Source organism: Notolepis coatsorum (assembly GCF_963971535.1).
Source record: "Notolepis coatsorum genome assembly, chromosome: 4".
In the NCBI taxonomy this organism is placed as follows: Eukaryota; Metazoa; Chordata; class Actinopteri; order Aulopiformes; family Paralepididae; genus Notolepis; species Notolepis coatsorum.
Window position 1 is genome coordinate 172,368,823 of NC_140168.1, and position 13,457 is coordinate 172,382,279.

The following is a 13,457-nucleotide window of genomic DNA, read 5'->3' on the forward strand; positions in this document are numbered from 1 at the left end:
TACAACAGTTCTACAATCACCATTTATTAGTTAACAGTAATAAGCGACAACAGATTATGATTTGTTTGTTTATTTAATCATTTATTTTGTTCCAACAAATAGTTCCACAACTGCGCTCTTGAACTGGCCAGGCAACCTGAACATGAACCTTTTCATGCACGGCTTGCTACTTTGTATAGGTCGACACATGTTAACGTGCTCAACCAAAGGCTGCCTTTCTGTCATCTTCTACCAAAGACGTTTCAAAATAACTGGAGAAAGGTGCCGTTAATAGAACACCTGTGTGGCGGAGTGATACATATAGTTAAAAGTCCCAGTGCTGTTACACTGAATATCGGCACTCATGGAATTCCTCCTGTCCAATCACATGACTTGGTTGTAACTAACTGTTGTATACGTAAGGGATAATGTATAGCTACGAGGTCATTGTCGCAAAATAATTGACCGACACGGAGTTTAGAACACCAAGGCGCCTCGCCGAGGTGTTTTAAACGTCAGTGAAGGTCAATTATTTTGCGACAATGACAGAGTATAGCTATACATTATCCCGCTTATTACATGGCTAACTTACTAACAATATACCTAATTCATTTTACACCATCGACCACAGACTCACCACAGACACAGACTCCTTAAAATTTCTCGGCACCCACATAAGCAATAACCTCAAATGGAAAACCAACACAGACCACATCCACAAAAAAGCCAATCAAAGACTCTTCTTCCTCCGCCAGCTCAAAAAATACAGTCAGAAAACATCTCCTGCTCTGCTTCTTCCGCTTTTACCAGGCTATCATTCAAAGCATCCTCACCTTCTCCACAACAGTTTGGTACAGCAGTCTGGACACTCACTCCAAAAACAAACTCCAAAGAATAATCAATACATCCTCCAAAATAATCCGCACCCCCCCCCTCCCATCTCTCGAATCACTCCACCGCCAAAGCACAATTAGAAGAGCTAGAAAAATTATCTCTGACCCCACTCACCCAGCACACCACATCTTCCAGCTGCTGCCCTCCGGGAGGCGCTACAGATCCCTGACCACCAAAACATCCCGCTTTAAAAACAGCTTCTTCCCCACTGCCATACGGACACTGAACTCCCTGTAGCACCCCCCCGCAACCCCCCCTACCTCTGTTGCTATGGACAAACTCTGAACTTTGATATTGAGGTCTTGTAATTGTGTATTTATGTATTTAACTACATGTAGATGTAGTGTATGTAATGTAAGTGATGTTATATGTTCTATGTTCTATGTTGGAACTATGCTGTAACATGCTGCACTGAAACCAAATTCCACCAGCCTGGCTGGGTGGTCATTAAAGATAATTGAATTGAATTGACAAGACGAGATCAAATGCAGACGCAGTTGTTCTGTGGCTCTGTCAGCCCAAATAAAGTGATTCTTATTATCGCCGGCAGCCGGCAGGTGTGTCTGATTGCACTGATCCAGTGTGTGTCAGTGGGCTTGATTGCTCCAGCTGCGAAAAACAATAATCACCGGTGGTTATCGAAAAATAATTCACCGCTGTCATGGGCTATTGACCAATCACAATCAAGCATTTCGGCGAATGTTAAAACGCCATGTAATAAAATAGAATAAATAGTAGTGATACATAATATAAATAATATAGCACAAGTGACGAGAAAATGTGATCATAAAAATTAGGGCTGTCTTAAATGCTTCGAAGCTTCGTTCGATGGGCATGGGATTCGAATATGAAAATAAAATGTGATTATAAAAAAAAACATAATAATAATAAATATGATTTTTTTTTGTTTTTTGTGTGCAAAATCTACTCTGCCTCTCTTTGTTAACTACAACAAGCAATGCTGTTTGTTATTTAAGATGAGGTCGGACTCGGCACTGACCAGATGTGTTCATTGTGCTGCTTTTATAAAGCCTCAAATCACGGCTTACAATATTTCATGAAAGCAAAGTGTTTTGTTTGTCTAAGATTTTAAAAGGTTTAAACTTTACAGGACTGACAAAGTTGAACAAAGTGCTGTACAAGTCCCACAACATTTTTTTTATTATATATATATATATATATAATCTTTTTTTGAAGCTTCGAATTAAAATCGAATCTCTGATTCGAATTCCAAAAATACATTCGAAGGTCAGCCCTAATAAAAATAATCTTTTTAACCACTAGCATACTAAAGTACTAGAAAGCAAAACAAGAGAAAATCACAGAAAGGGTTTATATCAAATTCTATGGGGACAATGCCAGCGAGCCTGTGCACTCTCTCTCACTGCTTCCAGGTCGCCTATTGCTTAATGACATGTCATGAGTGCTGCTTTTGCTTCCGCGTTTTCCCTGATTGGCTGCGCCATGCCCCGCGGCAGGCGCGGCAACCGCAGAGCAGAGCGAGCGGAGCGGCAGAGCGAGCGGAGCGGCAGAGCGCGAGCGGAATTAGGTAACCGCCGCAGGAATCCGCCATGATTTTCATTCGGCGCTTCAGCTCACCTGGCATAGCAGCGGTCCTGCGATCCTGCGGTTCGTTGTTGACGAGTTCGAATCCCATGAATTTTTTTTTTTTAACGTGATTTTTTTTTTAACGTATTCTTTCGCCGGTTAAGGTTAGGCATGGTTAAGGTTAAGGTTAGGCATTGTTTCGGAGTTGGTTAAGGTTAGAACGGTTAAGTTTAGGCGCTGTTAAGGAGCTGGTTAAGGTTAGAGTTTGTCAAAGAGAATGGCAATATTCTTTCTATGGTTAAGGTTAGGCATGGTTAAGGTTAAGGTTAAGGTTAGGCATTGTTTCGGAGTTGGTTAAGGTTAGAACGGTTAAGTTTAGGCGGTGTTAAGGAGCTGGTTAAGGTTAGAGTTTGTCTTAGAGACAGCCTATTTCCGCACTGCCGCTCTCCCGCGTTGCCGCGGTCACATGGTCAAATTGTCACATTCTTGCACTCATGACCTGTCATAAAGCAACACGCTTCCAGGTCGGTGTGCGTCTTCAGTCTCACTGTGTGATAGAGGAGAGACGGAGTTAATAACCCAGACCAGCTGCACCTGTGGCAATTAACCCTCCCCTACCCCTGCTTCGGTCACTCCTGACTCTCCCCAGGCAGACAGCAACAAAACCACACCCCTCTTCCCACAACGTCAAACTTTAAGGACCAGTATATGGCTAGTATTAAGAGCTAAGTATTTAGACCCCATTCTAAAACCATAAACATGATAGAATATAATTCATCCTAATTCATCCTAATTATTTGGGTTTTAAGCTAAACTCGATTGGAAATTGTTAAGACATGACCGATGTGTGTTTTTCAATGGCCGATACTAGGGGTGGGAATCGCCAGAGACCTCACGATACGATACTATCGCGATACTTGCGTCACGATACGATAGTATCGCGATACTAAATATATCACGATACGCTGACTATTGCGATTCTTTTTTATCTTTTTTTTTTGGATCACATTTAATTTATTACCTTTTTTCAACTGCAAAGTAAAACTTTGTCAACATGTTTTATCTAATAAAAGAAAGTTCAGTCTGTTCATCTCACTTCAATCATTTTTATTGCAGAACATGGTATTTTCTCAAGCAGACAGATGTAAACTAGGGATGCACCGATATGAAAATTGGCCACCGATACCGATACCGATTGTTCAACTAACACAATCGGCCGATACCGATACCGATATTTGTATATTTGTATATAAGTATTTGTAATTTTTTTTTTATTCTTTTTTAATTAATTTTTTTTTTTAATGAAACTACTGTATATTTGTATGTGTATGTTTGTATTTGTAGGCCTCTTTACTTACTTAAAAAAAAGGAAACATCAAGAAATATGTTTATGGTATTAATTCCACCATGCCATGTAGCACTATCCCTCTCCCAGTATCGTCTGGCGGCCTGCAGATGGATACTATTCTCTCAACCAGAGCTCTCAGCCAATGCAATAGAACCATTTTGATTGACAGTCGATTCTGCCAATTACGCCACACCGCTAGCACCCACCTCCTGCTGTTCTTACCACCAATCGGCAAGCGTTTATTCATTTTCTACTTTCGGGCATGCCGCCATTGATCTGCTTGCGACTCGAGAGCACAACAAACTTAACGTAGCTAATACCTTAGCTGCCCGGCCCGCCGACCAGCGCTCCACAGCATGACCAAATGAGACATAATGATTTTACTGCAACAAATGTTATAATAAAACAAAGCCTTTCTATACATTTGTCTGGTTGAAAACTTTATTAACAGATTGCAGAATGGGTAGTTGGGTACGGAATGAGCAACGGAATGGAACTGAGCTATGAACGGATTAATGCCTTGCTTACTTGCTGTGTTCGGGTAAATAATATGCTGATGTTATATTGAACGTGTAACACTAACTATATAACGTTATTAACTAACTAGCTACCGTCCCGGGAGCTCACGTTGATGCCTGGATGTTGCTAACTAACTAGCTACCGTACCGGGAGCTCACGTTGATGCCTGGAAGGTGCTAACTAACTAGCTACCGTACCGGGAGCTCACGTTGATGCCTGGATGGTGCTAGCTAACTAGCTACCATCCCGGGAGCTCACGTTGATGCCTGGATGGTGCTAGCTAACTAGCTACCGTCCCGGGATCTCACGTTGATGCCTGGATGGTGCTAGCTAACTACCTACCGTCCCGGGAGCTCACGTTGATGCCTGGATGGTGCTAGCTAACTAGCTACCGTCCCGGGAGCTCACGTTGATGCCTGGATGGTGCTAACTAACTAGCTACCGTCCCGGGAGCTCACGTTGATGCCTGGATGGTGCTAGCTAACTAGCTACCGTCCCGGGAGCTCACGTTGATGCCTGGATGGTGCTAGCTAACTAGCTACCGTCCCGGGAGCTCACGTTGATGCCTGGATGGTGCTAGCTAACTAGCTACCGTCCCGGGAGCTCACGTTGATACCTACTAACTGGCTACCGTTCTGTGATTTGTTTACTTCGAGGTTGAAGAAAGTGCACTTTTAGGTTGAAAGAACGGGGGCCGGGGGCGGCGTTGTGCAGGTCGCGACGCGTTTTGCCTTTTGACGCGACACAAATTGATGGATATTTATCGGCTACTGCCATCGGCACATTCGAGCTTATCGGCCGATAGGCCGATTGCAGTCAACAAGGCACTTATCGGCCGATACCGATACCCGACCGATACATCGGTGCACCCCTAATGTAAACACTGTAATCTGTGTTGCATGTACCTGACAAACTGAACTGTTTGTATTACAGTCATATTCCAACTTAACTAGGGATGCCCCGATCACGTTTTTTGCCACCGATACCGATCACCGATCGTCTTGAGCCATATCGGCCGATCCGATATCAATCGTTTTTGATAAAAAATAAAAAAATCATTTTATATACATTATTTTTTATAAAATATATATATTATATAATCATACTTGTAGTTGTATTATCTGCGAGACATCGCCACCACGCAACAAGTCAAAATGCTCGCTATCTGCAAACAGCTCCACTGTCTGTGTGTACTCGAGTAGCCTCCAGCTACGGCCAGGATTCTCCGGAGCTGCAGCTGGACCCTATTGATCACATTCAACATGCCCTCAGCTCGAATACGCATCGAATCAGTGTTATAAGACATTGATATCAGGAGCTATCTGTAGCTCAGGGTTTCCGTTAGAATTTTTTTCAATTTCAATCTACCGGACAAATGGGATAAATTCCGGTCAGAGTTTATTGAGCTTAAAAACAATTGATAGGCCTATATAAAGAATGACATCATCAAGGCATTTATAATATTTTAACTTAAAACTAGGCCTACAGTCATTAATATATTTCAAATAAAATAAGTCCCTCGAGACTTCGTGCTGCTGCCGACTTGAGGTGTCGGTGGGCAGTCTGCCCGACATTAATAAACAGCAGTCTGTTATAATCACATTTTTATGAGCTAACGAATTCCGTTATATTGGACATTTGTATTAATTATATCAAGCGAAGAACTGAGAAATTTGGCAGAGAGAGACGGCAACATTATCGTGGGTTTGCATGATTACTCCACCTCCCAACGACTTGGTGCTGGTCATAATGTCCTGTGAAAATAATTCCCTCTAAGCACAATTAGATTATTTGAATTGTATTAAAATAGGCTAAAATTAAATAACCTATGCGATGAACGAAACAATCATTACATTTGTTTCATCGTTGCTTCACCAAGCAGCCGGTCTAATAATGACATCGCTGTTGTCAGCGCGAGCTGGCTGCTGCTACAGTAGATTTACGTGAAGCATTCATCTGCAGACACACAGAGCAGCTGTGTTTTTAGGTCCGGTCTGGGGACCGCTCAGCAGCGCCCCCCACCCAACAGCTGAATTGCCAATGGCTGAATTGGAGTACTGCACCTTGCCGGCAAAGTTGGTGGGTTCTGTGTGTCTGCAGATGGATGCTCCACGTAAATCTTGCAGCAGCCAGCTCGCGCTGACAACAGCGATGTCATTATTAGACCGGCTGCTTGGTGAAGCAACGATGAAACAAATGTAATGATTGTTTCGTTCATCGCATAGGCTATTTAATTTTAGCCTATTTTAATACAATTCAAATAATCTAATTGTGTTTAGAGGGAATTATTTTCACCGGACATTATGACCGGAGAGATTAAATATGTCGGACTTCAACAGATTTTGCCGGTCAAATACCGGTAATTACCGGCTAACGGAAACGCTGCTGTAGCTACTGCTAGCCGGCTAGATACTGTTAAGACAACACCTCAGTGAACTATTTAGTTTAATGGGACGTTTCGTTTTGAACAGTGAGCTAACGTGAGCTATCATGCACTACTAGACTTGCTGGAGCATTTGTTGATATCAGGAGCTATCAGTAGCTAGCCGGCTAGATACCGTTAGACAATGCCTCATCATGTATTAAACTAAAAGTTAATAGTTGACTGGGTAATTTTGTAACGGTAGCTAACGTTAGCTCACGGAGGTCCCAGTGTCCCACTAGACTAGACTATACTAGTGTTTACAGTACACGGGTGCGGGAGGGGCTGGAGGAGCACGCCGCTGCTCTCTCCGTGTGTCTGAGACGGAACTCAGCGAGTGAGATCTCCGCTCAGAATTGGATCATGTTTTTCGATCGGTTTTGACGATCGGCGAAAATAAAGCATTATCACCAATCACAGATCGCATATTTATACTGATTATCGGCCGATAACGATCGGTGGCTGATCGATCGGGGCATCCCTAAACTTAACTGAATGCACATGTGTGTGTGTGGACTACTGTACTATTACAGGTATTGAAATGAACAATGCAACTTCCTTATACAAAATAAAAAAATTATTAAAATGTTTTATGAATAATTAAATATCGATACTTGGCGTCCCTGTATCGATACAGTATCGCCACGCAAAGTATCGCGATACTACTACATATCGATATTTTTTCCCACCCCTAGCCGATACCGATATTTAGCATTTAAAAAAAGCCTACTAGAGCCCACAAAAGATCTTAATGTTCAAATTTCGATATTGGCCCAATTTATCAGTCTACATTTTAGGTATTAAGAAAAAACATTTGAATATGCTATTTAAGGGTTTAATAATAATAAAAAAAAAATCCTTTGAAAACCTTGCAGGTTCGAAGTGAAGCCAGCTAATTTTAGAAGATGTCATTCTGGGATTTTTGTCTTGGGTTGCCTATATCATGTGAGATGCTTACTTTCCTACATGTTTCCATTCATGCTTTGTTCTTATTTTCGTCTAAACGCATCTATTCCCTGTGTGTCTTTTGTTGCAGATGGATTTGCGGCTACTTTCGATAGCAACGTTACTAGTGGTCCTCGGTAACGGCAGAGCACAACAAGGTATGATAAAAGATTTGTTTTCCCTTTTTGTAAACTACAGACAAATATCATGTAATATTTTGTTACTTTTAACATATAATAGGGCTCCTGCGAATAATAGTCATAGAAATGGTCAACTAATTGATTTAGTTGATTTAATCGACAAATTGGTAATATTGTGTTTGCCCTAGGGCTGGGCGATATGGCCTAAAAATAAAATCTCAGATTTGTTCATACCACATCCGATTTACGATTTTAACCCTTTCACTGCCGCACTACCAAACGGTTAACCCTTTCACTGCGACAATACACAGAATGTTAACCCTTTCACTGCCACACGGCAGCCGGTTAACCCTTTCCCTTTCACATCCGTCGGTAGTGTGATAGTAAAGGGTTAACCTTCTGTAGTGTGGCAGTGAAAGGGCTAATACATTTTTTTCTCTTAAAAACTAGAAACGCCAAGGAAATCATATAAGCTTTGTTTTTATTTGACACAAAAACTATCAAACCAAGATGAATTTCCCTATAGGGAGGTGTAGTGGTTACGTCATTTTCGTTTTTTCCTGTTCCACCCTCTGTTCCACTTAATGTATTTCCCCATTGACCATTTCTAAATTGGCTCGTTTTAGATAAAAAAGGATTAACGCTGGCATGGTGTACCTTTTCTGTGCGTATTTATCCACAATCTATAGCTCAACATGAAAATATTCGCAATTAATCGTAAAGGTAGCAAAATAACAATGTTTATGTTTTCGTTCGCTGGGAAGCTACTAGGGTTGTCTTAAATACTTCGAAGCTTCGTTCGATGGCACAAGCTTCGAACATAAAAAATATAATCGAAGTAAAAAAAATATATATATATATATATAAGACTTTTTTTTTTTTATTTGTCTCCAAAATCTTGCGAAAGTGAAAGTAAGCGGCGCCTTCCCGCCTCCATTCCAATGAAACGAAAGTAAGCGGTGCCTCGACTCCACCTCTCTACAACAAGCACGTGGAGATTATCTGTGTTGAAAACAACAAGGACATGTGCAGCAGACATGTCGACGAAGAAGTCATCAGACGTGTGGTTACACTTTAAAATATGCAAAGACGATGCCCAAAAAGCCGAGTGCCAGATATGCCAGAAGAAAATGGCATATCATCACAACTCTACTACAACTTTGTCAAATCACCTAAAAAACGTAAGTATCGCTGTACACGACGGCGACGCCACACAAAACATTAATAAGGCTATGCCTATGCTGCTATGACTAATGTGTTACCAAGTTGGCTAATTTAATTGTAATCATCTGCTTTTTTAGGTGCATTGTCTGATATAATTATAAATTATAAATTAAATATAATATAATTGTTTGCTTGATAGACGAAGGTTGCAACATAATTATGTAATGTCATGTCGTTGGCTGTGAGAGCAGCCCCACTGCACCAAGGCAGCGCAGCCGAGTGAAACCTTGTCGAAAGGGGCTACTTAATTTTTCTCGAAGCTTCGAATTAAAATCGAAGCTCGGCCCCGAAGCTTCGATTGCCAAAAAAAGCTTCGAAGGTCAGCCCTAGAAACTACACTGCTATTTGGCGCTGCTGACTGACGTCACCACAGCGTAGCTTGCCTGTAGTCACAGACCTAGGATCAGATTTCCCTTACATTCCATAAGCTTAACAATTCGTACAATGGGAAAATAACTGACCCAGAATCTGTGGCTAGTATCTGTTTCACCCAACACTAGTGCTCGGTGATCATAGCCATTTATCTCTAAAGCTAACCACTAGGGATGGGTACCTTTCACATTTGAACCGATACCGGTACCTGTGAATCGATACTGGTACCCAACGGTACCTTTTTTCTGTACTTTAGTCTCAAGAAATTTAATTTACCTACCTCAGTCGTAAAAAGAAAAATCCAAACTTCAAATAAGTACAATTTCGACAGTTTTCGGCTCGTCATTGCTCCGACTGCTTTGTTGTTGAATCAAGTTAAATCCTAGTAATATTGTGCGTGTGAACGTTGACATAAAAAAAAAAAAATTTATTTAAAAAAAAAAAGAAAAAAAATCGGTTTCTCACTTGATTCGATACTCGGTAGTACCGACGTGTTTCGGTTCGGTGCCTCAAAAGTACCGAATTCGGTACCCATCCCTACTAACCACTATTTGTAAAAGCCACAACCACGTTACCATATTTGTATTTATAATTTAAATCGTATAACGTTATTTCGCTGCATATTAAATCACTGTAAATACTAATGTAAATCATTGTTTCGTTGTACATATGGTATATAGTTTATAACGTTATTTTTTTTACATGACGTTAGTAGCTAGCTTGCTAGCCGGCATTCCCAAAACTCCTAACATGCCCCGATTTAAAATGGTTCTCTCCTCTTTGTATACCTTTGTCCTCACCAGTGCATGTGAGCGGATCGGAGCGTGAGCGGCGCGGGGAGCGGAGCGGGCGGTTTTGACGTGAGCGAGGAGTGGGTTTTAAAATGTGTCTGCGCGACGTCCAGAGCGAGAGTTCTCCTCCGCTCCAATCCACTCCAGGCCGCTCACAGTGGTTTAACACTGATGTTAATATACATGTAGTACAATGCCAAAGCAACAGATGGTGATGTACAAACATGAAGGCCATTTTCAACCAATGAGAAGGGTGAACCTGTGATATCCTGTTCAGGCTTTGTCACTCACTCCTGTCCTGTTAGAAAAAGTATCGACGCCATTGTTGTTGTTGTTAGCTTACATGCTAACGTTAAAGGCAGCGACCATAGCATTGTGGCTCGGCTAGCTATCATCGCTTAATAGAGCTAGTGAATGGATAAACAACGTTATTTAACATTGCAGAATTGGTACAATTACAATGCGGCTCAATACAAACAATTGTTAAGGGGCCCAGGGGGTGTAGACTGTTGTAGTTTGAGCTAATTTACACCATGCTCCAAAGAAAGAAGAAAAAAAATCTGCCGAGCGATCTGGCGTGGGGAGCGGGGAGCGCTCGATTCAAGGTGAGTGGTGAGCGAGCGGAGAGCGACTTGGGGGCGGGGTCAACATGAGCGATTAGCGGAGCGGACCAAGCTTTAAAGAGCGAAGAGCGGATTTCTCGGCCGCGCCGATCCGCTCACGTGGCCTGGTCCTCACAAACAAAGTATTCTGCCAGGGAACTTATGGACACGACAGTAGTAGTAGTTATAAGGTTTTTGAGCTTGTAACGTTAGTTAGCTATCGTGGTATCAACGTGACATGTAGCTAGCTAGCTTGCTAGCCGGCATGATGCGTGTGCAGTGCTTGCACCACAGGTCTGAGAAGAGGACCTGCACATTTTACTCGTTCCCGAAACTCCTCTACATGCCCCAATTTAAAATGGTTCACGACAGTAGACATTGCTAACGTCTAGTACGTTTAGCTAGGTAATCTTAGCTAGCTTGATACCAGCTTGCAGTGACATTGTTTGGCGACAGCCTAACAGACTGGCTACTGAACAACAGGCTGCCTACTGGTAATTGTAGTTCTTTTTTTACGACAAATTAAAAACCTTATAACTACCTTTATTTCAACAAAAAATGCTTAAACAATAATGTTAGTAGTAGAAGGGAACTCATTTTGTGCAAAAATGGAAAGCTTGCCAATGTTCATGCGGCATAATTGTTACAATAGCCGATAATCCATTTTCCCAATGATAAATCCCTATACGGGTGGAACAACCAGTGACGTCAGACTACACCTCCCTATTGGGATTGAAGTGCAAACCTAACTTTCACCAATCTTCACTTAATTTTTTATTATATATATTAGGGGTGTGACGATTTAACCTCACAATGATTCGATTCGATTACGATTCTTCAGGCAACGATTCAATGCATCATGAAATCTCTTAATTTGACCTCGATTTGATTAATTTTCTATCAGTTAATTCCCCCCAAAAAAATGTATACACAAATGTGGCTGGGGGAACTGATTCACTCAGCATGAATGGACTATAGGTCAATAAAAACAATACACACAAAATAAAACATTACAAAAAATATAATATATATATATATATATATATATATATATATATATATATTTTTGTTGTTGATTATAATCGATTCTAACATATTCAAATCGATGCATCGAATCGAACACATTAGAATCGATGCATTTTGATTAATCGATGCATCGTTACACCCCTAATATATATATATATAAAAGGTTACTCTTGATCAAACAAAGATGAATGTCCCATTGGGATTAATAGTGCAATAACTTGCTTTTTCACCAAACTTCACTTAAAATAAATAAAATGTGCCTCTTGATCATCAAACAAGAATGAATTTTCCTATTGGGATTAATAAAGTGCAAATCTAACTTTCACCAAACATCACTTTTTGTAAAATAAAAGGTGACTAGTTTCCCCACAATTATGCAGAATGTCTTTAAATCTAGTGCTTATCAGAGATGTGCTGCTTATCCTCTTTCAGTTATAATAACTTATTCAGCATGGAAAAAGTATTATTAAAAAAAACAAATCGAAGAACAAACTATTGATTGACTGTGAATTATTATTATAATAGTTTTTGTATGTAGTCTATTTTACCTCAGCCATCTGTAAAATGTAAAAATTATAAATATAAAATAAAGTGTGAGACATTAACTGAATTATATTTGAGCTGGAACCATTAGTTTAATTCTATTCTATATTTTTTTCTAAATAGCTTGATCTTCACTAATGATTAATTTATCTTTATATTTAGGAAATAGGTAGGCACCTCAGTCTTTCAACTGAGGACGGCTCCTCGTAAGAAAAAGAGACAGAGCGTGACATAATCTTTATTTTAACGAAGAGAAATTATTGTTACACTTCAGATCCAGATGTTCCATTCCTTTTTAGGTTTTTGTTGACTGAGTTGCCAAGCGTTCTATCTTTCCACCCATTTGTCCCAGACATAGAGGAAGGACATTAAACTGAACTGCTCCTCTTTTATGTGGGAACTTCTGTCAGTCACCTCGTCATAGTGTATTAGTGTGAATTCCATTGGCCAGATGCTGGTATTTTCTTTCTTTTTTTACGAGATGATGATATCATCCCTTGAGAAACTGCCCGAGCGGCCTCCTCAGCACGACCCTCCTCCTTCTGCCTCGGAAACTATTCCACGTTTTGCTGCTGCCAGCAGCGCAGGCCGGGTTGAATCACTGCCTGCTGTGTGACTTAATGTTCATCAAGGCTAACGGAGTCTTGTATGTATTCTCATTTCCAGAGGGAAATGAATGCATCAATGCAGGAGCGCAGTCGTGTGGGGAATGCATCCAGGTCGCCGAGAACTGTGGATGGTGTACGGACGAAGTACGTTTTCTTCTTCCTCCTCCTCCTCTTCCTCCTCCTCCTCCTCCTCCTCCTCCTCCTCCTCCTCCTCCTCCTCCTCCTCCTCCATGCTTTACATACAACAACAAAAATACCTAAAAACCAAGGAAACTATAACAGAAGGAAGGGTCATCACGTCACTATGTAGAGCCTGAACGCACATTGGTGCCAACTGCCAAGTGTAGAAACTTTCAGTTCGGCCAACATTGAGTTGACTGGGATTGCCATCTCCTTGTTTATGACTATAAATAAGACCAAGGTCATTTTAAACAAGTTATTACCTCGGATGTCAGAATCATATGCAGTTTGGTGCATTGTTAACTAGCTAACATTT

The 13,457-nt window shown here is 41.0% G+C and overlaps 1 protein-coding gene across 2 annotated transcripts in view; it reads left to right on the forward strand.

The window, feature by feature from the left end:
* The window catches only part of LOC311226271 (integrin beta-1-like), a 130,360-nt gene that overhangs the window by 74,125 nt on the left and 42,778 nt on the right, over nt 1-13,457 (forward strand). For both annotated transcript variants that reach the window (XM_084311674.1, XM_084311675.1), the window contains exons 2-3: nt 7,747-7,813; nt 13,020-13,105. In XM_084311674.1, coding sequence (XP_084167800.1) covers nt 7,747-7,813; nt 13,020-13,105 — 153 coding nt within the window. The remainder of the gene's footprint in view (nt 1-7,746; nt 7,814-13,019; nt 13,106-13,457) is intronic.